We start from the raw sequence: 26,525 nt of genomic DNA, 5'->3' as shown, positions 1-26,525 counted from the left end.
ACCAAGTACGTTCATGTCTATTATAATAAGTAGAAGGATATTTTCGCAATAAACGTATCGAATGCAAAAGACGGCTGAGGAAACGATAATGTTGAGTTAGGGCTTCCAATTCTTTAGGCACTGTAGGCGTATGTTGATTGCCAACCAGGACGGATGGAAGAGAGGCATTAGCAGCTTTCACTATACGAGAATGTAAATATTCGCATTGTTGATTAATATGCCAAGTTGAGAAGGATGACGGCGGTTCGTTGCATAAAGAATCAGTATGAGTAGAAAAAGATTCCCATTGCTGATCAGTGACTGAATTGAATTTGAATATACGGCGAGTTCGACGTTGAAGTTGTTTAGCGCGAGCAACCTTGATAGACGCGAACAAGAGTGATTCATCGAAATAAGTGATGATGGGATTGTGATCGGAAAAGCAGGTGTCCTGAGCGTCAAATATATAGGAGGTGAGAGCAAAGCTTTTCAGCATTGGGCAAGACCAAACATAGTCTATACGAGTAACTTGATCGTCTCGGTGGAAGGTGCCTAAGGAATCAGAAGCATTAACAGGAATGGTTTCTTCATATCCATGAGATAAAAGATGGTGTAGCAAACGATAAGTTCGTTGGGAAGCAACAGAAGGGCGGTTAAAATAAATAGGATAATAGGCATCTAAGTGCATATTGAAATCGCCACAAATGGCATGATAAAAATTTTGTTGTTTAGTTTGCACTAATAATTGTAGAAGAAGGTCAATGGTTTCCGATCGTAATTTAGAATCAGAAACAGGGGGAATGTAAATAACAAAAATACGCAATTTAACGTTGCCTTTAAAATAAAGATCAACAGATAAAATACGTGAGGAATGTGAAACAAAATCTTGTACGTGTGAAGCAAAAGATTTTTCAATGAAAAGGGAAACGCCACCAGTAGATTTAACTTGTTTAGTTTTATCTATATCAGATGAAAATACAGTGTAATTAGGGAGGCGTTTAGATAAGAAATGAATTTGTTTAGGGGATAAATGGGTATCTACGATACCACCAAATGAAATATGTTTAAGATTGAAAAAATTTGAAATTTGTTCAATTTTAACTTGGCTATTATAGCGAAGACCATTAACATTAAAGGATGAAATATTAAAAGAATTAGGGATAGGAGAAGAATTTGTGGTAGTAAATAAAGATTCATGTTCTGAAAAATTATAAGTAGCTACGGGGTTGGGTGGGTTACGAACAAATGTATCATAATTAAAATTGTCTGACATTAGAGCACAATGATAATAAAGTACGGGGAAAGGAAGTGAGAAGTCAGTTATTGCGAAGGAGCCAAAGCTCGATCGGAGGAAGAACCACCAAGAGAAGCAATAAAACCTTGGATGGAACCAGTGAGCGATTGCAAGGTATCTTTAATCGCTTTTTGATCTTGAATAACAGAGTTCAATTCATCTTGCGGGGAAGGGTTGGAGTTGGTTATGGGAACAGAATGTGAAACATTGGAAAGCGCAGATTTGGGGGGAGCGGATTTCATAGTTCCAGAAGACGAAGGAGCATTAGGATGTGGGATTAAGGTACCAGTAGTTTCGGGAGGGTCTTCTTCCATCCGATCAGGTTTAGAAATGACAACAGGTACGGAGGGAGGATTGATGCCTAGGTGAGCTTCAATAGCAGACAGCCGTTGATTGTTAAGTTCAAGTGTCGAGATGCGAGATTCCACACGTGCAACATCTTGTTGAAGAGTTTGCAATACGTTAAGTATCTTAAGGGCAGCCTCGAGGGCATTAGAAGAATTCGGATCAGGAAGTGGAGCGCGAGCATTGGACGAAAAGGAAACAGATCTATCTTTGCCTTTACGGTTGTTGGAAGGTGTACATCCATGGGCAGATGAGGAGGAATGGGCTGAACCAGAGGAGGAGGGTTTGTTATTGTTATTGTTATTACCATTAGTATTAGAGCTATTGGAATTGTAATTAGAACGTTGAGCAGAAGCAGAACGATCCTGAGATTTAGACCGAGAACGAGAACGAGAATTGTTGCGCGGCGTTTTTTGTTGGGCAGGTCTATGGCCGATGTTGAAACGTTCTTTAAGAGCAGCCACAGGGTCACGTGTACGTGAACGACCTCGGCGTTGATTAAGCGGGCAGGAGGTAGGAGCACAACCGAGTTTACCACATCGGTGGCAAAGAGCTTTCGAATCATTGGATGTACCCCATCGAAGAGTACGACCTTGGAAACCAATAGTTTGCTCCATAGCGGCATCCATTGTTTCTTGCGAGTTGAAGGTAATATAAGACCAAGGTTTGGGTTTATAAGAGTTTAGGGAAAGGGGAATATTAATAGCTTTTGCTCCATGTTCTTTGACCAAAGGAGCGAGATGGATATCTTTAGTATTAGCGGGAAGTCCAGAGAGAACAGCCACGAACGCTCTTCGAGCAGCTTTTTGATCTAAAGAGTAATGGCAAGGGGTAACACGTAAGCAGGTGGAAAAGCAGTAAACTGCCCATTGATTTGTGAAGCGGGAGATGGCATCGGCGTGATCATAGACAATGCGAGCTTGTTGCATCTTAGCACCTTTCCTTGAATAAAGATGGAGGGCAAGGAGATTGCCGAATTTCTTGAAATAGGATTGGAGTTGCAGTTTAGTAATAAAGAACGGTATATCCGTAACTTGAATTGCACGGAGGTCTTCATCTGACCGGAGCTGTTTGGGATCGTACAGGTGGAATTGTAGGTCCGGAAATTCAGAGTGTGTGCTACCAACACACATGTCACGAGCCTCCGCAGTATGGAAGTGAATGATAAGACGCTTAGCGTCCCCTGAACCAGTCATACGAGCCCGACCGGTATACGACTCGTATGTTTCTAAAAATAAGTTGTTAACGGCATCTATGATTGCCTTATTAGTTTTAAGTTTTTCAAGAGTTTGGGGAGCAGAGTTGGGCGCAGCCGCAGCCAGGAAATCTTGACGATTAATGGTAATAGTTGGGGAGGGATCGGCAGCCTGATCGGGCGATGTACCATCATTTACGTCCATATTAAGGGACGCGTTAGGGGATGAGTTATTTTCTTTGTTTCGTGGTGCATGAATAGACGCGTTAGCTCCAGAGGACGTGTCTTGGCCAGGCGCAGTGGGCGCAGCAGAATTTTTCGGGGTAGAAGTTTGAGTATTTTCTTGAGAAGTGCTGCGGGAATTATTTTGTTGAGGAATAGCGGTCGAAGTTGAACCAACTAAACCACCGTCAGCCGGCACGTCGGCAACGAAATCTTCATCCATGGTGTTATCAGTGATAATGCGGGAACGTTTTTGAGTAGTGCTATCACTATCGGAGCCAGAGTTATCGGAGAGTTGTTTTTTATTATTTTTCTTTTCTTGACGAGCAGCCTTATTACTATTAGGATTATAGCTGCCGCCACCTCTTCTAGCAAGGTTTCTAGACATGTTAGAAGGTATGAGTTGGGTAAAATATAAGAGTTGTTAGTACGAAGATATATAAATTTTCTTTCTGAAAATTTTTGGTCAATAGATCGACGGGAAGAGATCTATCAGTCCTTATCATCATCAGTCCTTGTCAAAAAATGCGAGGATGCCTGATGATGAGGTTACATGGTCATCAGTCCTTGTCGCGAAACACGAGGATACCTGATGAATAAGTTATTGGATTATTGGCCTAAAAAGCATTCATGGAAAAACTATGGATTATATTACAGAAAATGTGAACGGAGTTCATGTCACGTGATACCCTGAACAAATGTGTAGAGTGTCACGTGATTTCATGCGGTACGTAGATCGTTTCCTTTTTGGGCGATACCCGTTCCACAAAAAATCGATTTTGGTAAAAATGCGTTTGGAATCTTGTGTAACATAAATTTCCTTTTTCGGTAATTCGGGATTACGCGGTAATGCCGGCCGGATCTAAAAAATATGACTCTGCAGGGTAATTCCTACGAAAGTCAAGTACAAAATGCTTACTCCTGTTGAGTCCATTCATACCACTCCCAGTCCCCGAGGATCGCCTCCCCATCTTTGTTCACTTAATGCATACTCTATGGTTTCCCTCTCTTGGAGTCCACGACCATCCCATTCCTAAGCATTTTCTCCATAATATAAAGCTAATCCTCGGTAAGGCGGTTTATCCATCTTTTATAGAGGTCGTTTACATCTTCAAACGTTATCCAGTCAATTTCCCTCTTTATATAATGCTTTCTGAGAGCTCGGATTTCACAGTACACATCCCCGATCGTAGTGGCATAATTTTTCCACCTCTTATATGCCTCTCGACGAACTTCCTGCCACCACACTCTATCTACCTTACTCACTGCAATAAGGTCAGTATCCGGGATCTTTGCGATAATGCGTTCGACTATTTCTACTGGTAATCGGTCCAACATGATGTTGTGTTACTTATACTATAGTTATCTTCAATTACTGTATGCCTATTACATATGGATAAAAAATATAAACTAAATTCATACAGAAACCGCTTATATAAGAAGTTCTGCTAAGGTTTTCTCAGCCTCATTCATAGTGACAGCTCGCTTTGGGGGACCTGTTGATGAGTCCTTAGTCACATTATAATACAACTCGAAGAGGGTCTCAAGCTTATCTAGGAGAGCTTGTTTATTCTTGTATGATTCGCGGATTTTTGCTATTTTAGCAGTATATGCCGCATTATCTGGGAAGAGTTTTCTAGCCACGAACTTCACATATGATACAGGAGAATTTGCCGTTTGGATTCGCTTGATATACTTCACGTGATCATGGACGAGGTAACTGGTTTTGCTAAATCCAGATACTAATGCGACTACTATAGTATCTTTTAATGCGCAGATAATCTTGTAGACAGTTTCGTCAGAGACAACATCAGGCTGAATGCGCGATGCCTCGTAAATAACCTCCTCACTAGTGCTGTCAGTGCTGTTAACAATGCTTGCGAATTCGGTATATGTTGACATGATTCTTTGTACTTTGTAAAAAATATAAATCTTCAGTTACCTGTTCATTCGAATGAGAAAAAATAAATATGAACCTCGGGGTTTACACTTGGGATACTGCAAGACAGTAGAAGCGTCGCTCGGCCTTTTGCATCAATGGAGAGCCTGGTCTATATAACCAAGGGATAGCGACTTTCTGGATGATCCTAGCTGCTTTATTGTTCCTTCTTTCTATATATCTCCTAAAGGCTTTCTGGATCATTTCAGCATGATGAGTATAATAGTCGAAATTAAAATGCTTCGGGCAACTATATAAATGTAGTCGTACCGCTTGATCCATGGAAGCGTCGGCTCCCCATCCGCGATCAATAAAAGATTTACAGTAGGTACAGTACCACCTATTTAATAGTCGTGATACTATTCTCCTAATGTGCACAATATAAGCATATACAGCTTGACGAGACCTTGGATAAGGTAGCCGCCTATGAAAACCTATTCTACTACAAGTCTCATAATATTGCACAGCATTCTGAATGCGCTTAGCCCACGTGTGGAAACTTTCATCGTCTTGTCTACCTAATCCGTCGGTATTTTGCATTTGGGTATCTTGTAAAATTACATGTTCTATAGATTTATTCAATTATGCCATCACGGTATGTCGGTAAAAAATAAACCTACCAGTTCTTAGCAATCATGTCCAGATAACCTTGTTCGCATTTTTCACATGGCAGTATCCCGCGGTTTCAAACTTGAAAGTCTTTAAAGTCGTATCTGCATTCTCTGAACAAGTGAAAAGTGCAGGGCTATCTGGCTGCTCTTCTAAAATAAATCCATCTGTATGGATACGTCGTACTTTATCCTTGTATGGTTGAATTGCCTCAGATGTGATTTTGCGTCCACGTGCTAATAAGAATGGGACGATCCTGGGATACTCACCTTTGAAGGGATTACCCGGGTTTGTAAACTGGAATCGCCACTGGTCAGATCCTACTGGTATGATAGAGTCGAGTGTATGGCCCTCTGGAAATGTAAATGGGTCTGTTTGATCTGTGGTGAGTGTCTTGTAATTACGCTTCCTCTGGCATAATGCTCCCCATAATGTGTTGAGAACTCGCTTTGCCACGCGGCCAGCTATGCCACCCTGGTTTTTAATTTTGAAGAGGAAGTGTACGTACTCACCGAATATTACGGTCCCAGGGATTCTTGCGTCTCTGTCATATATCAAGGCATTTGGCTTCCCATCCTGTATTAACTGTATATTGAGACCAAGTTTTTTTGCTCGTTGTAAGTCGATGAATGTATAGATTCCCCTTTTATTCTGTCGGAAGAGAATATTATTCCCACTTACCTTGGCACGGAATAATCCATACAAGGCATAACCCCTGTGGTCAACAAAGTCATTAAGTGTCTGGAATTTACCCCGTCTGATTGGAAAGTTCGCGTTCGATTGTTGGATACTCGGGTATAAACTTGTTGCGTCGTACTGTCTTCCATAGCCCTTCCACTCGTTATCTGCCCAGATTAATCCTCCCATCATTGCATCACTTAACCACTCTACTTCTATCGGGTCAAGAGGATCATTGGCCGGAATCCCTACACTTAATCGTTCGAATAACCAGAGAGCCGTTCTTTTGTAAGACCAGTTATGGTATGATAAGTCGATTCCTAAACTGAACTTCTTTGTCTCCTGTAGAAAGGAATTCTGCTCCTCGTGGATTCTCTGATATGCTTCTTCGAGAGTTTCATATACCCCAGTCTTACGGTTTTTCTCGACGGGGATGAAAGAACTCTTGGAATTCTTAGTTTTTTGAAACTGCCCAATTGTGCAAGACTTAACCGTTTTGCCGTTGTATATTGTGACTACATTATTGGTCCCATCTTCATGGTATACAATGGGTAAATTACGCTTTCTATCTATTTTACTGGGATGGAGTCTTCTGGGATTTAACGCGAGGGAGTAATGGCCTTCTGATAGGATGAGTGTTACACATCTATCGGACTTACTCTTAGAGATTCGGGTAATGTCCCCCACAATATTAATTGCGAGACTTCCTGCGAGTTGTTCAACCTTGTCCATGCATGAAACTGGGATGGGAGCATCGCGATTGAGACCTAATGCCTTTTTGATATACTCGGGCTTTTCGATTGACTTTGGCATTTTAGAGAATGTGCCGTAGATATATTTTAGGCATTCATACAGGCAATCATTTAGCTCCCCGTTGCAACCCCCTGCAACCGGTGGGGTATCTCTTATATAAATTATAAATCGTTCGAAATAATCGGGGTCTGCGTCGTCCGGTAGTTGTGCTTCATCATAGTGGTCCAAGAGTGAGAAGAGGCTGGCTGGTTGGTTTCCTGATGTCCATCCACCGGGTTTCCAGTTTTCATAGGGGAGCAGAATCTGAAATTTATGTGTCAGATACCGGGATTGGAGTCGCTGTCCAAGTCTTGCTATTGCTCCTCTGGAAAATCTTGCGCCTGAATACTGTAATTCTTTGATATCCGGTCTTGTAGGTAAAGCACGGACAATCTCTGAATAAACCATTTGATGTATTTATGAATTGTGTTCAGTTGTAATATAGGTTTTTTATACAAAAAATATAAGATAACTAAGAAGTGCTTATCTTATTAAAAGGAGTCAATCTTGCTGCATACACGATCAAGATCCTCTTCATCCCAGTCGTCGATGAGTCCATTGGTGGCTTCCCATTCACGTTCCATATCGGTTTTTGGACATTCCTTGGGGATCTCTCGCGCTTTACCCTTATCTGCCCTCATAGTTTCATACCCAGAGGGGGTGGGAATAATCTCGGCATCACGATTATCCTTGTATACTCTTATTAAATCTGCGAGTTCTTTACGGCTAGGTGTTTTAGGTAAGTATCCATTATATTCGATCCAGTCCTTGAAGCGGTCTACTACTTCCCTAAGGTAGTACTGGTACTCGTCCTCAATACGCGTTGTAGGACATTCCTCTACTTCAAACGCGAGTATTTCCCAGTCGTATTCATCTGACGCGTCTTGGTACTTGGCCCATAATTCCTTACCTGTATTGTAGAGATCATCGAAGGCCTGGTCCTTTGAATTTTTAACCCACGGCTTGCGATCCCATCGGTGCCTTTCATGCCAAGCCCAGTGTGCTCGAGTACCTTCCTTTGGTTCAGGATCCCGATCAACTTCTGGTTCTGTGTCGGGTTCTGGGATAAGTTGCTCTTCGGAAGCCGGTACTACTACAGGTTCTGTAGAAAATTTAGAATCTGCGAGGGATTCGGATTTTGTGGAAGATTCTGCGGGTTGTTGCTCAAGAACTGGGTCCACGGTTGTAGAATCCGAGTCTGATAACAAGTCGTCTAAAATGTCGTAGTCATCTGGCTCGGGGATGGGTTCTTCTTGGTCAGGTTCCTCGTCAGATAGATAACAATCTGAGAAGCTATCTATAGGTTCATCGGTGTCTGACTCATTAGTATCTTCATTGGGATCCGGTTGTTCTTCCCTTAACTCTTGTTGACGTTCTTTTAAGTGGTCAGGCTTGGGTGGAAGCGGTGGAGGCGCCCTTTTGGAAACCGGTTGCTCTTTGATAACAGGTTTGGGTTTTTTCTCAGCGGGTTTTTCTTGTACGTCTTGTGAATTGTTAGCAGGAATGCTATATATATTTGCCAAGAACTTCTCTAAGGCTTTGGGATCAGACGTGGGCTTCTCGGGAGTATCTACATCTATTCCTTCTATATTTATCTCGTCTGTTTCATTAATCCAGTTTTTGCCAAGGAATTTCTTGTAGAGGTCCTCCCTGGATATGCTGTAAACTTGCGGTGTTGTTTTACCTATACGCATTTTTTTACTTTTTATACCCAACTCATTTGATAGAATTCTAGAAGCGTTTATCTTTGATAGGGGTGAAATGCAATGAGTTTCACAATATAAAGTATATACCCTATAAAATTCTTGAACAGGTAGGTCGGTCATATAATTTTTCACTACGAGGTATGTGTCCTTTATAAATTGGAATAGCGGGGGAAGAGTCGAGATGATATATTCCTGTTTGGATGTTGTCATGGGTGGCGGATTTCCATTGAAGTCCGGGTAAGTGTCTGTGATGGCTCTTAAGTAAGCATAGAACGCCTCACTGGCGCCTGGGTATTTCATAACGTCACCGAGTTTTTTGAAGTAGTTGAGGTCTCCTTTGCGGGATGGTGACACATCTAAGAACACTGTGCGCCTATCATCATTCTCCACTCTAAGAGCATTTTCGTTAGTTAGGACGATAGTAGACATAAAGTTCTTGTAATGCGTTGGTGTCTTGTATTTTTCATGGATTTCCATTATGTCACTCGTTACCTTATCCTTCAAAGAGCGATACAAATTATTCCACTGGCTTTTTTCCGTGGGCATTTCCTCGAGAAGAAGAAGAATCTTACCCTGTAATTGCCCATTGAAACTTCCAAGAATCGTCTGAGGATCGCTGGTCTTATAAACGAGTTGAGTGCCTAGGACGCTGCGCTGAATGAAATCTGTTATAATACCTTTACCCCAACCCTGTCCGGATTTTAGGTAGAGAATCGAGTACATCTTTCTTCCAGCAGATACACCGGCCAACCACTTGATGATATACTCAGTGAGATTCCAATCACCCGAACACCAGATATCCTGAATGTGGGAGAAGATAAATTTAACCGCGAGGTGAATTGTAGACTCAAAGGTGGATATCGGATGCAAGACGTGGAGAAATCCTGGGAAGATATTTAGATAGAGTTGGCCGGTTAAGGATCTGAAGATTCGCTGTTTATGGGGATCACAGGTTGCATTACATACATCGGTATTCTCGATCATAAACCACTTGTAGATGTTGAACTCAGTCTTTTGAGAGGGTCCTTGTTCAGGTTGTGTGTAGAATGCCTTCGTGATTGGACGGATAAGTTTACCAATATTTTTGTCAATAACGTGTTTCAAACTTTTACTATCCGGGTCCCACCAGAAAATCCCATGAGGATCTGCACAGGGAATGAAATAACTGCAAAGATACCTCTTGGCTTGATCAAGATCACTCATACTCTTTGCAGCGACAATAAGCCGTTTAAGCTCATCGATACTGAAGGCTTTCGTTTGTTCACCGAATTTAGGGATAACTTGAGCCTGAGTGGTCATTTTTTCGTTCTATTAAATCGAGTACTAATTTATAGTTACCTAATCTTCAATTGCCGAATATATTTTTTCCAAAGATCCGCGCTCCTACCCGGTTACCCTCCTGCGGTTCTACAGGCCTTCTAGGGGCTATTGACCTACCTGTTAACTCGGTTTGCTATCTCATTGCTTCCAATAGGAAAATGAATGGAATCCTGTACGTGTGGAAGATGTGGAAGATGTGGAGGATCTGGGGGGGTAAAATCAAAACTTTTTTCTGGGGGAACCCTCTCCCGATTTTTTTAAAACATCCTCCACATCCTCCACATCCTCCACACTCTTCTGATTCCCTCTTATTTTCCTCTCTTTTCCCTTATTTTATCCTTTTTTGTTATATATTTTTGTGGAGGATCTATGTGGAGGATTGTGGAGGATCTATGGGGATTTCCTGTCCCACGGAGGGGAGATGTAGGTACTGCGAGGCCATGGCCGAGGTGGGGTGAGCGCTAGCGAGACACACTACCAGCCCGACGACCCAATATCTAATGTAGATCATGGTCGAATTTTTGATTTTAGTCTCCTGCATCACCATCAAATCTGTGGTGGTACAGTTGGGTTCGATCATTTTTAAAAAGTCAGGTTTGAGAATATAGTCAAAAGTGATCAAAATCAGCAAATGAAATTAGAAGTATTTATACTAATAGTATTTATTAATTAAAATAGCAATAAAAATAAAAATAAAAACTACAATAATAAAAAATCCCCAAATAAGAAAAAATGCAGAATTTTCCAAAAGATTATCATATTTCTTTTCCAATTCATAGGATTTATCTTTCCATCTTCTTTCTTCTTTGTCTTTTTGACGATAAGTATGACGCTGGAAATAGGTCTTTCTCGTCCTTTTTCTTGATGATCCAGGTGGCGACATGCTTTAATCAATTAATTGTTAATAGTAGCTTATGAATTGTCTCTCTATATGAATTGTCAATTATTAAATTCGTACCTAAAAAAATTTTTTCTGCTGCTGACTGCGCGTTGAATTAATAAAAAAAAAAAATTAAAACCACTGCTTTGATTTTTCTATTAAATAAATTATCAATAAAAATAAATTAAATTATTGAAGTCAATTTATATAAAGAAAAAATTTTATAAATTCATACCTAAAAAATTTTCTTCCGCTACGTTGGAGTACTAAAAAAATAATCATTTTTTCGTTCTTATATACAAAAAAAAAGAGATAGCCTTGAGATCATTAATCGAACGATCAAACTCGAGGAATATTATCATTTTAGGAAATATTTATTTTATAAAAAAAATGACTTGTTTACATAATTATCACATAAAAAAATTCATCAATATTTTAAAAAATGTATACATATAAAAAAAACGTGAAAAAACCATGTGAAAAAAGTTTTTTATTAGTGGATAAAAAAAATTCATAACTAGTAAAAAAGATTCACGTGTAATAACAATAAAAAAAAGTTTAATTGTTTGCTTCAGCTTCATTCTTTTCAATTTTAGTAGTACCCGTTTGCTACTAGCATATTACTAGTACCCAGGTTGCATGACGAGGACGTCGGTACTAATGACAACCCAAAAAAAAAATGATACCAGTTATACAATGTCCATCGTTAGACGAAATGGTAGAGCAGAGCTAGATCTACCAATTGTACAACGCCTATTGCTAGGATGGTAACGATTTGTAACTACAATAAAAAATTTAATAATTTATAAAAAACTGTGAATTATGGGATTGAAGTATGCAATTACAAATATTCATGTTAAAATATCTAAAATATATTGTATGATTCTTTTTCCTTGAAGGAGAGGTCATGTTTTAATAATAAATATATAACTATATATTTACACTGATGCTGCTGACCTGTAACTTATATCATTACGTTTCAATCCAAGATTTTTTTTTTTTTAACCTCCTTAAAAAAAATTTTTTTTGGATTTATTAATTAATTAAAAAAATCATTTCACGAAAAAAAAATGTTACAGTTCCTTATATGGACGTTTAATATAATGGCAAGTGATTGCCTCGTGAGAATGATAATGAAATAACGAAGTCTCATGCCTCATGATGTTTTTTCCATAGGGAAAATGAAAATTTGAGGCTCCTTCTTTTCAATTATTAAATTATCAATTTTTTTCAACGATCGAATTTAACGAATTTTGAATTTTTGAATGAATTTGAAAAAGATTTCTAACATTATAAAAAAAGGTATAAAAAGTCATCATCCTTTAGATTTTTTCATTAATTTCATGTAAAAAAATATTTTAACAAAAAAACTTTTTACACCAATTGCACCCGAACCTCCACAAATACCATTTATCAAAAAATGTCCAAGTTTCTACATGGTTCTAGCGAAAGGCTCACTCAAGAGTAAGAGGTTACGGCTGTGTCAATATTAGACGCCAATAATCCAAAAAAATAATTATTTGAAAATCAAAGCCTTCATTCGGATAGGAATATTGAGAAAGATTTTGAAAAGGGAGATGTGATATTCGTTAGAAAAAAATTTATAGCGTGCAGGAGTTAGCAACGCGTATTAGACAAGGAAACAGAAATAGGTTTGTTACTAAAGTATATATAATTCGTTGACGAACCTAATCAATTAATTAATTATTGTCTATCTATAAATAAAATTAAGATTATATAATAAATTCTTTAAATATTTTTCTTACATATATATAAAGATCATAAAATTCACGTACAGTATAATATAAACATTTTGTAAATTTATTTGTAACAACCGTTACATGGCTTATCTAATTATGCATGATCATCCGTTGGAGTTGTAAAAAATATATTTAATACGCAAATTCGTTTTAGCGTTCACACAATATTTTGGATATTGTTCTACAATTGGGCTACGGTCAATTTTAACTACATCTTTTCTTTTTTGGGTCAATATCAATACCAATTCTTTTATTTGGAGGAACGTTACAGTATACTAAAAAGTCGAATATACTGTATATTGTATATAAAATATGTTTTTTATGTTGTTTTTTATATCATTGCTCTTAAACGAAGAAAAATTTTAAAATATAAATAAAATACATATTAGTTACTACCTAAATCGGGTTTATAGCACAATGATTATGTTCCAAATTAATAATACACAAATTTTTTTCCTTTTTATCTTATGAAAATTTCCCAGGATACATACTTTGATCAGGGTTGATTTGGGTTATCCGCTTTGCATTTCGGCCCCTTAAATTTTTTTTTTTGTACTCCTTGCACTGCACTCCTTTTTCAAATTTTTTTTTTTTAAAAAAATTTTTTTTTTTTTTGACTTCATTCTTTTATCATTTGATCTTATATGTGCATATCTTTGGCCAATTATTTAATATTCTTACATTACTTTAAATAATATGCGATAGGTCAATGATTACAGCAGTTAAGTGCATAACCGGAAAATTTTGTTATCGTGACTGCAGTATATAAACAGATCGATCCGTTGATCCATTTACGATATATGTACATCTGTATCAGCCAATTTCCGATTTATGGAAACAAAGTATTTATCACAATAATTCTCATCCATTATCTATTACACAGTTTATAATAAATCATATGAATTAAAAGAGATTACAGTATATTATTTTATATTTCGGGAAATTGCCCATTCGGGATATTGGGTATAAGGATATATTAGGTTTCGGGATTTGGGAAATTGAGCATCAGGAATTTGGAATTCAGGAAATACAGATTCGTGAATATTTCAGGAAAAGATCCTATTTGGAAAATTGGCATTTTAGATAATTGATTTCGGGAGAAGTATATTCAGAAAAGTGGCATTCAGAAAATGGTTTGACAAGGCATGATTACCAATAAACAGGTTCTTATACTGCTAGAGTCAGATATAAATACAATAGAGCAGAAGACACTTTATTTTCCCAAGAGTTAAGATTTTTCTGATCTGATTGGTATTCTTAAATCATGGTTCGATCAAGTAATATTTGAATATTTTTTGGTTCCTTTTTTTTTGATTTTTTTTTGATTTTTGAATAGCGGTTTTAATGCTATCTATATAACAGAACCTACTAAAAAGTCAAAGTCTGCGGCAAGTCGAATTAAAGCTGCAGGAATTGCTCAAAGTCAATCAAAAGCTGCAAAAACTAATCAAGGTCGAGCAAAAACTGCATCAGGAACAGACGAAGAAGTTAATGATGAATTTAACGATGAGGATGGAGGAATTAACGATGAAATAAGCAATGAGGATGACGAAATAGATTTTCTCAGAGGTCAGTCATAGAATCTTAATTTATGAATTTAATGAATTTTGCATTTTATTATATACAATTGAAGATATTAATTTTACTTAAAAACTATTAAAAACAAACAATAATAACACACAATAATAAAACAATAATAAATAATGATAAGATCTTTCCAAAGATCAGCAGAATCCTCACCATGGTCGTCAAGAACAAGAAGTACGAGAACGTCAGAATCCCCACCGTGATCATCAAGAACAAGAAGTACGAGAACGTCAGAATCCCCACCGTGATCGTCAAGAACAAGAACGAGAACGTCAGAATCCTCACCGTGGTCATCAAGAACAAGAACGAGAACGTCCAGAATCCTCACCATGGTCGTCAAGAACAAGAACGAGAACGTCAGAATCCCCTCCGTCGTCGTCAAGAACAAGAAGGACGAGAAATAGAGAATAGAGAAAGAATTAAGAGGAGAAGAAATGAAAGAGAAGATGATCAAGATTATAGAGAAAAAGAAGACGATAACTATTCTGGTAAAATCTTGTTTAATACAATATTTTGTTATACATAAATATCTTCATTTATTATTAATAAAATAAATATGACGTCAAGTTTCCCCCCAATTCGAATCGATGACAAACCAATTGCAAATCTGCAATTGGCTAGTTGATCATCCGGATATCCTGCAGCTAGCCACTCAAATGTTAAATATGAAGGATAGTATGTCACAATTAGCACTAGCAGTGCAGCAGCCAGTACACGCGCCATCAACCGCATCCAATGTAAGCGTTTATTGTATTTCAATCGATACATTCAGTTGTTGTGACTAAGGATGGGTCCGCAAATGATTTTCAAATTCCGCAATATTGCGGAATTTAGTGTTGAATTGCGGTTAGTAATCCGTAATTCCGCAATTCTGATTGGCTGCCCGGAACTGTATTTTTTTGCAATCTTATATAATATATAAAAACGCCGGAACTATTAGTTTCAGTGGTTTTATTTTTATTTTTTATATAAGATATGCCGGAACTATTAGTTCTGGCATTTTTTTTTAATTTTTATATAAAATATGCCAGAACTATTAGTTCCGGCATTTTTTTTTGATTTTTTATATAAAGTATGCCGGAACTATTAGTTCTGGCGTTTTTTTTTGATTTTTTATATAAAATATGCCGGAACTATTAGTTCCGGCATTTTTTTTTAATTTTTTATATAAAATATGCCGGAACTATTAGTTCCGGCATTTTTTTTTGATTTTTTATATAAAATATGCCGGAACTATTAGTTCCGGCGTTTTTTTTTTGATTTTTTATATAAAGTATGCCAGAACTATTAGTTCCAGCGTTTTTTTTTTGATTTTTTATATAAAATATGCCGGAACTATTAGTTCTGGCATTTTTTTTAATTTTTTATATATAATATGCCGGAACTATTAGTTCTGGCATTTTCTTTTTATTTTTTTTATATAAAATATGCCGGAACTAATAGTTCTGGCGTTTTCTTTTTATTTTTCCTATATAAATATGCCAGAACTAATTGTTCTGGCATTTTCTTTTTGTTTTTTCTATATAAATATGCCGGAACTAATAGTTCTAGCGTTTTCTTTTTGTTTTTATAAATTTAATAACCATATCGGCTGGTTAATTTAACGGTGTTAATAAACCGTAATATAATCCGGCCGATCAATTTTTTAAAAAAATTTTTTTAAAAAAATAAATCATTTTTTTTAATATTATATTAACGAAAAAATGATTTTTTTTTAAATATTTTTATTAATAACGAACTTATTTTTTAGACTAGTAAGTTTAAAAAAATAGTTAGTTATAAAAAAAAATATTTTTTTCCGCAATTTTCCGCAATTTCGCAATTAATTACGGAATTGCGGATTATTTGCGGAATTGCGGAAAAATTGCGGAATTGCGGATAATTACTGATTGCGGAATTGCGGATATGTAGACTTCAAAATCCGCAATGTTCCGCAATGTCGCAAATCGCAATTATTCCGCAATTGCCTATTTGCGGCACCATCTTTAGTTGTGACTATAATTTTCATAAATATTTCACAAAAACTTTTATTATTATTTAGGAAAAATATAGGTTAATCGACGAAGAAATAAAATGTCTTTTTTTAAGATCTCGGTTCCCACCTGGTCTCGTTTTTGAAAAACTAGTACGAAAAATTTTTCCCGAATTTGAAACTTATAGTAGCACAGCGAAATCAATTATAGATCAATGTAGAAAATCCTTTTCAGACTATCGTTATCAGCTTAGGGTGTCAATTGAAGAGATTGATCTTCATATTCGTGACTTAGCAATGCTATTTCACGTGACTGGATCTGATTAACCAATAAAAACCTTAAATTTTTTGTTTTTTTGTTTTACTGATAAAATCCCTCTACGCCAAACTTTTTATTTTTAAATATTTATTTAAAGTTAAATAATTACCAGTTTCTTTGAAATTTGATACCTTTGAAGTTTGAAGTAAGTTATTTTTCAGATTAACTACTGTTTTTTTTCACAATATTAAGAAACCTAACGACAACAACTATAAAGGAAGAAATGAGAGTAATACTTGGAAAGGGAAGAATCAACCTGCGGGAAACGACAACCAGGGTGGCCAGTCAAACCGCCAGAGCTAAACAGCATAACGAAAGTAGCTACAAATCTTCAAAAATTCTAACGCGTTCAATACAACCACTTCAAGATGTACTAGACCTAGTAAAGTCATTGTTGAGACGCGGCTATTTTATGGTCACTATCGACCTCAATCAAGCTTTTTCTATCACATACCGCTAGCAGAGTTCCAACGAAAATATTTTGCATTCGATTTCCTCATGTTTACCGTTCGGCTTGACAACAAGTCCCAGAATATCAAGTTCAGGGGATAAGGATAGTGGATTATCTAAACGACCTGTTGATAATGGCTTCATCAAAAGAACAGGCTCAAGACCATGCTTCGATTATCGTAAAATTGCTAGTAGAACCATGGGTTCATAGTAAACGAAAACAAATCTTATCTAACTCCTACACGGGTGATCGATTACTTAGGGTTTCAAATTCGATTCAAAGGCAATAACACTTAAATTGCCAAAACACAAAATAAAGAGCTTAGTGAGGGAATGTCAGAAGGCGAAACAACTCAAAATTCTCCCGTACGAAAACTTGCCTCGTTGATAGGAAAGATTGTGGCAACCGCGAACTCGGATTTTCCAGCACGATTGCATTCTAGGGCGTTACTCCGCAACAGAAAAAGAAGTTTGAAGCTAAAAGGGTGAATGGCTCAGTGACTCTTCCAAACGAAAGTTTACTACACCTAGAAGGTAACTTTGAAATTCTTTTATTTATTGTTTCTCAATTAAATGAAGCTAAACATTTCAGTTTCTCTTTTGTAGGTTCACGGCTTCCAGGCTGTTACTCGAAGGTAAGCTTGAAAAATCTGATTTTTTTATTTTTCACTTAAACGAAACGTTAACTAACGTCTTCATTTGCTTTTTTTGTTAGTTCCAGGACACATATCACCAAAGGTTCGGACCTGGACTTTACTTTGAAGGTAAACTTCAAAAAAAAAATTTTAACAAATGTTATCTAACGTTCACTTTTATATTTCTAAGTTTCTTGATCATTGGACAGAGTTTATACAAAGATTTCGAAGGTTTTACTACTTCGAAGTCTTGATTTTCTTTATTCTTTAAAAATGAGATGCTAATACTAATACTTCGTTCTTTAGATGATCAATCACCTGGAGCTAAGAGCAATTTATTTTCCCTTCTATAATACAGGGCCATTCCGATCAGACAGTATTGATCAAGACCGACAACACGAAATATGTAGCGTATATCAACCATCCAAGAAGTAACAACCTATCAAGGAGCGCAGAACTATTGGCGATAAAATATTGCAAAAGGTTATTAATAAACAAAGTTTTTATAATATCAAAAATTATAAGTAAATTATATTATTACTCACTCGTTATCTTTATATCATATTCAACTAGAGTATTTTTAGGAACAATTAAAGATGTTGCTTCCATAGACTTGGCGGTAAAATCAAAACAATCATTCCATGTCTATCAGGGATTTAGTATGTATTAAAATAGCACTTGTGTCTGCAATTGTTGCATCTTATTTTCGGTAAGTATGGTAGGTATTATTATTAATTACACGTATTTCTTAAAAACTGAATGGTATTATTAAATAATTGTAAATGCTTTAAATTTCACATATACTATGGAAATAAAGTTAGTTCTAGTAATTTCACTAGTAACAATGTTGTAATTATTATTTATGATCAGATATGTAATAAGTAAATTTTGATTATTAATAAAATTGATACTTTAATTATTGTCATAATACCAAGCTGATAACATTTAAATATCGTTAAGATATCATGATTGATATTCTAAATAATCATTAGTTGTTTTCTATACATCTCAACGACATCAATATGGGAACATATTGGTTTTATGCCGATTTTTAAATGATAACATGCTGATACAGTTATGATAATGTAATAATACTGCGACGATATCGTGCTGATACCAAAATGATGCTATCTTAGTGTCGGGATAATATCGTTTTGCTATCATTCACCGTATTGTCACTGTATTATTGCTGCGACGATATTGTGCTGATACCAAAATGATGCTATCTTAGTGTTGGGATAATATCGTTTTGCTATCATTCACTGTATTGTCACTGTATCATTGCTGCGTCGATATCGTGCTGATACTAAAATGATGCTATTTCAGTATCAATAAATATCTGGATGATATCGTTTTGTTATCATTCACTGTATCGTCACAGTATTATTACGTTATCGTTAAGAGAGTCGTAACTATATCAATATGTTATCATTTTAGAAAATCGTCATGAAATCGTTACGATCTCATAATGATATCGTTAAGATATTATTTTAGATTTGAATATTTCAGTAAAGTAGTAAATATAAGAGATAACCTTAAAATAAATTTACAGTTAAAATATTAGCTACATACTTTGGTTTCCTCATTACTAGAATCTTTTCATTAAATTACAACATATACAATACGTACAATGTGTCAGCTATATCGCTTCACCTATATAGCAATAAATTATAAATCCATTCAGGTTTACAAAACTAGACTCATCTTTTTGACCAGTGTTACTTCTTTCTCTTTATTAATTTTGTGCTTGGGGAAAAAGATTCTTTTTTTTAAAAAAGTCATATATTCGTGATTAGAAAAAACATCTTACAGTTATTATAACTAATCATAAGGTTGGCATTATACCTGAATATCATTATCTTCATCGGTAACATTGCCATTATCCTTTATATGAGAAGAAGATTATTTATATGATCTTGAATTGCTTTTCCAGTTTTTTTAGTTAATATATTATCAATTGAAGCCTGAAAAAAATAAAAAAAATCTTAGGACAACACTAGTTGAAATAGGACAATTCGGCCTAAATTTGACCAGGTCAAATATAGGTCGATAACCTGTGTCAAATTGAGGTCAAATTTTCAGGTGCATTTAGGGTGCCAATTGTCTCAAATTTGGAAAGAAAATTTGACCTAAATTTGACTAGGTTGAATATAAGTCTAATAGTGGTGTCAAATTTCAGATGATTATTCAACACAAAATTTTAAGGTCTTTATTCTTCAATATTTATTTATTAATTTAGTTTCAATTAGTGCTCCGAACGAGTCGAGTCAAGTCAATTATTGAACAAAATCGTACTCGACTCAAAAAAATCGAGTCGAGTTGAGTCGAGTCAAGTCAAAAATTACAATAATTTTAGACTTGGCTTGACTCGACTCATAAAAAGCATCAATTCGAGTCTAACTCCAAGTTCAAGTCGAGTCAAGTCGAGTCGAGTTTACACAGGTCGAAATGCTAAAAATCGGCAAAAAAATGGCACGAAAAGCAGTGGCTATTCTTGGCTATTCTTGGCTGTTTTTGGCTATTTACGAATTAACCTATACTATTTGTAAATAGTTTATACAAATTTGCGAATAGTTTATGCGATTTGCACCATTTTTTTTGCCTATTTTTGATCATTTGACATGTGTTAAACTGAATCAGACTCGAATTTTATATATTTTTTCATTGTAAAGTGTAAATGATTTATATAGATTATTTATATTATTAGTTATTCTTTATTTAATAAAATAATGTAAATAGCAAACATTAAAAGTTAAAACATATTACAAATTTATATTGATTATATTATATAAAAGTATTTACGTAAATAAAAAATTATTATAAATTTATAATTCTGCTTTCCACCAAGACTTTAGGCACATACACGCCCGGATTGTTTCAGCTGAAAGACTGCATCTTTTTTGTATCACAAGATCAGTTCTGCCAGAAAAAGCTCTTTCAACAGGAACACTAGTCGCTAATATTAAATATAAAATAAATATTAAATAAAATATTTTTAAACCCAATAACTGTAGTTTTAATGGTTTATTAAAGGTATATTTACCAGGAATAGTGAGGTAATCTCGAGCCATTACTGCCAAGTGAGGGTATTGAGGTTCATTTAACTATAAAAAAATAATATATATAAAATAAAAATTAATATAAAATTAATATAATTAATACGAAATTATTTAATTTTGATCATACTGTACCTTCCACCATTCTAGTATATTAATTTCTGCAGATAAAACCGGATATCCAAGAAACAATTCTAGTTCATTTTCATTTGTTGAACGTCTTTTTTTATATATGTGATAGAATAGGTTATCGTTAGGCTCACTATTTCGATCTGATTCAATAGTCATTGATGGTGAAGGTGCATATTATGTGTTATATATATTAAAAACACTTGTTCGTATTTCAGTAATGTATTCTTCTTCCCAATCAATGTCTTTATAGTATTGAAGTTTTAATCGGGGATCAAGAACTAAAAAAAAATATTAAAAAGTTAAAATTAGAAGAAAAAATACAATATTAACATAGAAATATAAAAAATATACCTGTAGATATATTATACACTAAGGCGGATGTGTAGTAGTAATATTTTTGAATTTTTTTCATAGCATTCTTTGCCGCTATTTTTATAACTTCATTTGTATTTTTGTTGGTTTGAAGATCTTCGATCTCATCCATAAGCCAATTATAAACTGGCACGGAGTTTGAGATTGTTGGAAATCGCGAATGGAAAATATGATTTGTAGCACGACAAAATATCTAATATAATTATAAAAATTAAAAATTAATAGGACAATTACATATAAATTTACATACTCCTATAGTTACATATCAGGGTCCAACAAGAAAAGTTCGCATGAACTTTTCTTAAAATAATAAATCTTACATATAATAAATTTTTAATTTTTTCTAATAATTCCATTCGGAATCTACTAACTCCCATTTTCTTAAATCTCTATCTGCTGTTACAGTGTTATCCAAAGTCTAGTATAATTAAAATAATTAAATAGTAAATAATACAATTTATATAAAAAAATTTTATTATTAATCATCATTAATAGTAAAAAATTACCTTTCATAATTCACAACTTCGTTCTATCATCACGTAAGTTGAGTTCCACCTTGTTTTCACGTCAGATATAAGTTCTTTGTTTGGGAGGTGAGCAGCTTCACATTGACGTGCCAATTTCTCTCGTTTTTGGGGGATGCGTGAATTTTAATAATAAGTTTGTGAAGCTATAGATATAAGATATAAATATAAGATAAAATCAGTTAAATCTTATAATGATATAATTACATTAACAATTTAACCTAAGTACCTAACCTTTGGAATTACTTCAGTTATTTCATTAGTATCATTTAAAAGTACGTTTTCATTTTCCACATATCCAACTTTTAAACTAGAAAGAGCTGCTTGTGCGGCAAGGTTAATGATATGAGCCAGACATCGAACGTAATTGTTTTTTGTGGTAAAATCTATACTCCTCTCTTGACAAACCGATTCTAGTGACTTCATTAAAGTATCATTATTAGAAGCATTGTCTGTTGTACATGCTATAATCTATTATTTTCCATAAAAATAATTTGTATTAAATAGATTATAAATAAATAAAAAACAATAAAGAATTAATGGTTATTATATCAATATACTTACTTTAGTAAGAATTCTCATATCATCACAACATTGGATAAAAGTTTGAAATAGATTTTCTCCAGAATGCAGGCCAGATAATTTACAAAAATCGATCAAAATTTCTTTTAATTCCCAGTTTTGGGAAATTCAATGCACTGTAATTCTGAGAAATGGAAGGAAGTTTGAAGAAGTCCACGCATCAAGTGTAAATGTAAGACAACCTGGAGCATTCTATTAATATTCTAATGTGTTAATATTTATGAGAATTATTAAATAAAAAATAGAGGTACCAAAAATACCTGTAAAATATTTTGAATTTTATTTCTTTCTTCCTTAAACGCATCTATAATATCATTACGGGCTGTATCTGCTGATATAGTTTTAATATTAGGGAATAATAATTGAAATATTTTTTGAAGTTGTTCATTTTCTACAACTGTAAAGGGTTGGTCGTCACAGACGATCCATTTAGTGATAAATTCACGAAATATTGTTGCAGTATAACGCTAAATTTTTATTAATAATTTTTATTTATTTTTAAATATTGTATAAATGTATAATTTAAATGACTAATATAAAAAGCAGAAAGGAAATAAACTTATAGGTATTTCTTTCGTAACAAACTTATCCATTTCACCAGTGCTTTCTGCTTCATATTCAACTTTACTGGGATGTTTCCTTTGTAAGTGTTTGTGAAGATTTGTTGTGTTTCCGCTAGCTCGCTTATACTTAGCGCTAAATTATTTAAATTGACACAATTTTATATACAAAAATGATTAAAAATATATTACAAACAATATACTCACTCGCAGTAATTACATTGGGCTTTTGTTGATTCCTCAACCAACGTAAAATGAGACCAAACAGTACTAGTAGTTCGTGAAGAACCACCAGAACTCAAATTTTCAGTCATTTTAAACTGATTAACATATAAATTGGGAAGTTGTAATACTCGAAGGAAAAAAAAAATTGATATAATCGATATAAAAAAAGATCGTTATGGATAATCTAAAAAAATTTACGTATTACGTATCGATTTCAATTCGGGTCATACGAGTCAAGTCGATTTCGATTTCAAATCAAAATCGACTTGACTCATGATTAACTCGTGACTCGACTTGTCATATCAATTTGGGAAAATTATCAAATCAAACTTGACTCGACTCGACTCAACTTGACTCGACCAACTCGTGAGTCAACTCGACTCGTTTTGGAGCACTAGTTTCAATTTCAAATTTATTAATTTATTAAAACACTTAAATATATAATACATATCTATCTAATGTATAAATAACAATAATTATACACAATTTCACAATTATGCATGTATGTAATCTGCATCTTGAAAAGAACGAATATTAAAAGTCGTCTCACTATATCTAAAGAAAAAAATAAATTTAAGTCCGACCTGAAATAAAATTTGGAAAAACAAAATTAAAAAAAAAACTTTAAAAAAAGTTTCAAACAAAACATTTTGAAACTTACTGATCAATCCTATCATCCAGGATAAGGAAATTGAAACTACAAAAAAAAGATAAAAAAAAATTAATAAAAAAAAACCAAAATTAATAATAAAAAAATAAAACTTACCGATTCTACAAAAGAAACTTACCGAAGCTGAAGAAAATTCCAAGAAACTGTCCTACAAAAGTAAAAGATAGAGGAATGGAAATAGTGAAAGGGAAGGAGAGAAAGAAAGCCCCAGAGTTCCTACAAAATAAAGAAATAGAAACGTTAATACAGTATAACATTTCTTTTTTTAAAAAAAAAAACTACTAAGATTCATAATACTTACAAATCTTAGTTCTTTTTCATTCTTCAGAAGCCCACCTGAAACCTATAAAAAAAGAACTGAATGGTTAGTAACCGTTCATAATATTTTTTTTAAAAAAAAATAAGAAAAATAAAACCAAAATTCGTAAGTATGAATCTTAGTTCTTTTCTGTTCTTCAGAACTCAGATATCACTGAACCTAAAAAAAGTAAAGAACGATTATTAGTAACCGTTCACAATATTAAAAAATAATATATAAAAAATAAACCAAGATTCATATTTACGAATCTTGATTCCACTTTTCCCAAAGGTTGGAAGTCCACCGAATCTAAAAAAAGTAAAAAATGGTTATTAGTAACCGTTCATAATATTAAAAAAATGGCAATTTCTATTTGTACACAGAGTGTTTAAACATGGGTCATATTAGTAGATTAAAAACGGCATTCAAAACCTCCTTTAATGCCTTAAGTAAACTTGCAGAGCAGGTGAAAATACGTATATTTATCTGTAATATAATAAGAATAAAAAGTAAAAGAGTATAATGTTGGTAACATTCAATTTCAAATTAAAAAACAAAAAATTAGTCTATTAAAAATTATATTTATATGACCCGTGTACAAACACCCCGTGTAAACTTAGAAATTTTCTAAAAAAATATATATATAAAAAATAAACCAAGATTCATATTTACAAATCTTGGTTCCTCTTTTCCTAAAGGTCAGAAGCCTACCGAAGTCTAAAAAAAAGTAAAAAATGGTTATTAGTAACCATTCATAATATTAAAAATATATATATATATAGTCATCCAGCTGGATGTGGGTGGTGCAAGCACCTCCCACCTCTGGGTCTACGACCTGTCGCAGTACCTATATGGCCCCTACGGGGCTCAGGAATCCCCCATATATCCTCCACAATCCTCCACATAGATCCTCCACAAAAATATATAACAAAAAAGGATAAAATAAGGGAAAAGAGAGGAAAATAAGAGGGAATCAGAAGAGTGTGGAGGATGTGGAGGATGTGGAGGATATTTTAAAAATATCGGGAGAGGGATTCCCCCAGAAAAAAGTTTTGATTTTACCCCCCCAGATCCTCCACATCCAGAACATCTTCCACATGTACAGGATTCCGTCTGATCATCTGTATAAGCTAATGAGATAGCAAATTAGGTAGATTAACAGGTAAACCCCTAGAAGGTCTATAGAGCCAGTAAGACCAACCCCGTCCCACCCCCGTCAGAAAAAATAAGTAATTGAACAATGGGTATTGGAAATAGAGTGTATCCAGATAAGTTTAGAAGGCAGTACTAATCCGTCTTTCTCTTTTTTGCTCTTTAAGACATTTATCAATACACTACTTGCAAGTGTCATCAGCATCTAAAATTTTCTGTCTGATTTTTTGCATTGCTGATTGTAAGCCGTCTGCTATCTCTTAGCAGCGGTTTCTTTCTTTTTCTCCTTAGTCTTCTTCTTGATCACCCAGTCTACTCCAGTAAAAGTATTCTTATGCATGCCACAAACTGTACAATCACCATGTAAACGATAACATCCATTTGTAGTCATATCTTGTATTTCACTAGCAGTTTCAGTTTCCTTCTTGCACTTTAGGCAGTAAAAACGTGTCATCTTAAGATTTGAAGTCTAAAACCATTTCTTTAATTTGTCGTAATATGTCACACTTAGAGAATTACTATAAGTACTACAATCTCTCTGGAGTACCAGCACAAATTCTAAAAGGTGAAGAGCACTACAACCTATACAAAAAGCCTCTAAAGGAAAAGTCAACAGAACGTCCAAAGGTAATTGTATGGAAACTAAATGCAACACATCAGGCAGATCTTGCAGAGATGCCAGTTGACCCCAAAAAATTCCACTATTTTCTCGTAGTGGTGGAAGTTGCAGGAAAGAGAGTTGATGCAGAACCCCTAAAGGATAAGACTGCAAATAGAGTTCTAAACGGGTTTGTCAAAATCTACAGAAGAAATCGTATCAAGCCTCCAACACACCGACTGGAGACGGACTCCGGATCAGAATTCACTAACGACCAGGTACGTGATTTTTTCCTGAAAAGCCTAGGGTAATGATGAGGTTCGGCGAACTAGGTAGACATAAACAGCAGTCATATGCCGAACGAGCCATCCAAGCAATCCAAGAACCTCTCCTAAAACGAATGGTTGCACAAGAGTTGAAAACTGGGGTGACATCCATGGAATGGTCAGAAGATTTCCATAATATAGTGAGTAAAGTAAATGAACTCTGGCAGAGAAATCCCCCAGACATTCCGATAGGATCACCTAAAGTGTCAAAAAAGACAGATCTCCTCTCTGAAGGAACACGTGTCAGAGTCAAGTTAGATAAACCTATTTCTGTACTTGGTAACAAACTTTACGGAAAATTCCGTACAGGTGACATAAGATGGAACCCAAACATTCGTGTAATCAAAA

The 26,525-nt window shown here is 34.7% G+C and overlaps 5 protein-coding genes across 5 annotated transcripts; 1 reads left to right on the top strand and 4 right to left on the bottom strand.

Moving 5' to 3' along the window:
- Positions 1 to 4,094: 4,094 nt before the first annotated feature.
- On the bottom strand, positions 4,095 to 4,373 carry OCT59_027971 (uncharacterized protein; the record flags this gene model as incomplete). The annotated part of the gene is made up of 1 exon (XM_066146992.1): positions 4,095 to 4,373. The coding sequence occupies one exon, from the start codon at positions 4,371 to 4,373 to the stop codon at positions 4,095 to 4,097; it is 279 nt and encodes a 92-aa protein (XP_065993752.1).
- Positions 4,374 to 4,466: 93 nt separating this feature from the next.
- On the bottom strand, positions 4,467 to 4,937 carry OCT59_027970 (uncharacterized protein; the record flags this gene model as incomplete). The annotated part of the gene is made up of 1 exon (XM_066146991.1): positions 4,467 to 4,937. The coding sequence occupies one exon, from the start codon at positions 4,935 to 4,937 to the stop codon at positions 4,467 to 4,469; it is 471 nt and encodes a 156-aa protein (XP_065993751.1).
- An 82-nt stretch (positions 4,938 to 5,019) lies between these two features.
- Positions 5,020 to 5,514, bottom strand: OCT59_027969 (uncharacterized protein; the record flags this gene model as incomplete). The annotated part of the gene is made up of 1 exon (XM_066146990.1): positions 5,020 to 5,514. The coding sequence occupies one exon, from the start codon at positions 5,512 to 5,514 to the stop codon at positions 5,020 to 5,022; it is 495 nt and encodes a 164-aa protein (XP_065993750.1).
- Positions 5,515 to 5,607: 93 nt separating this feature from the next.
- On the bottom strand, positions 5,608 to 7,461 carry OCT59_027968 (uncharacterized protein; the record flags this gene model as incomplete). The annotated part of the gene is made up of 1 exon (XM_066146989.1): positions 5,608 to 7,461. One exon carries the CDS (start codon positions 7,459 to 7,461, stop codon positions 5,608 to 5,610), a length of 1,854 nt encoding a protein of 617 aa, XP_065993749.1.
- A 6,522-nt stretch (positions 7,462 to 13,983) lies between these two features.
- Positions 13,984 to 14,717, top strand: OCT59_027967 (uncharacterized protein; the record flags this gene model as incomplete). The annotated part of the gene is made up of 3 exons (XM_066146988.1): positions 13,984 to 13,996; positions 14,082 to 14,288; positions 14,431 to 14,717. 3 exons carry the CDS (start codon positions 13,984 to 13,986, stop codon positions 14,715 to 14,717), a joined length of 507 nt encoding a protein of 168 aa, XP_065993748.1.
- Positions 14,718 to 26,525: the final 11,808 nt, after the last annotated feature.

This window comes from Rhizophagus irregularis, chromosome 8 (assembly GCF_026210795.1).
Source record: "Rhizophagus irregularis chromosome 8, complete sequence".
NCBI classification, from domain to species: Eukaryota; Fungi; Glomeromycota; class Glomeromycetes; order Glomerales; family Glomeraceae; genus Rhizophagus; species Rhizophagus irregularis.
Note: the sequence above shows the minus strand (reverse complement) of the source record. Positions and strands in the feature narration are given on the sequence as shown.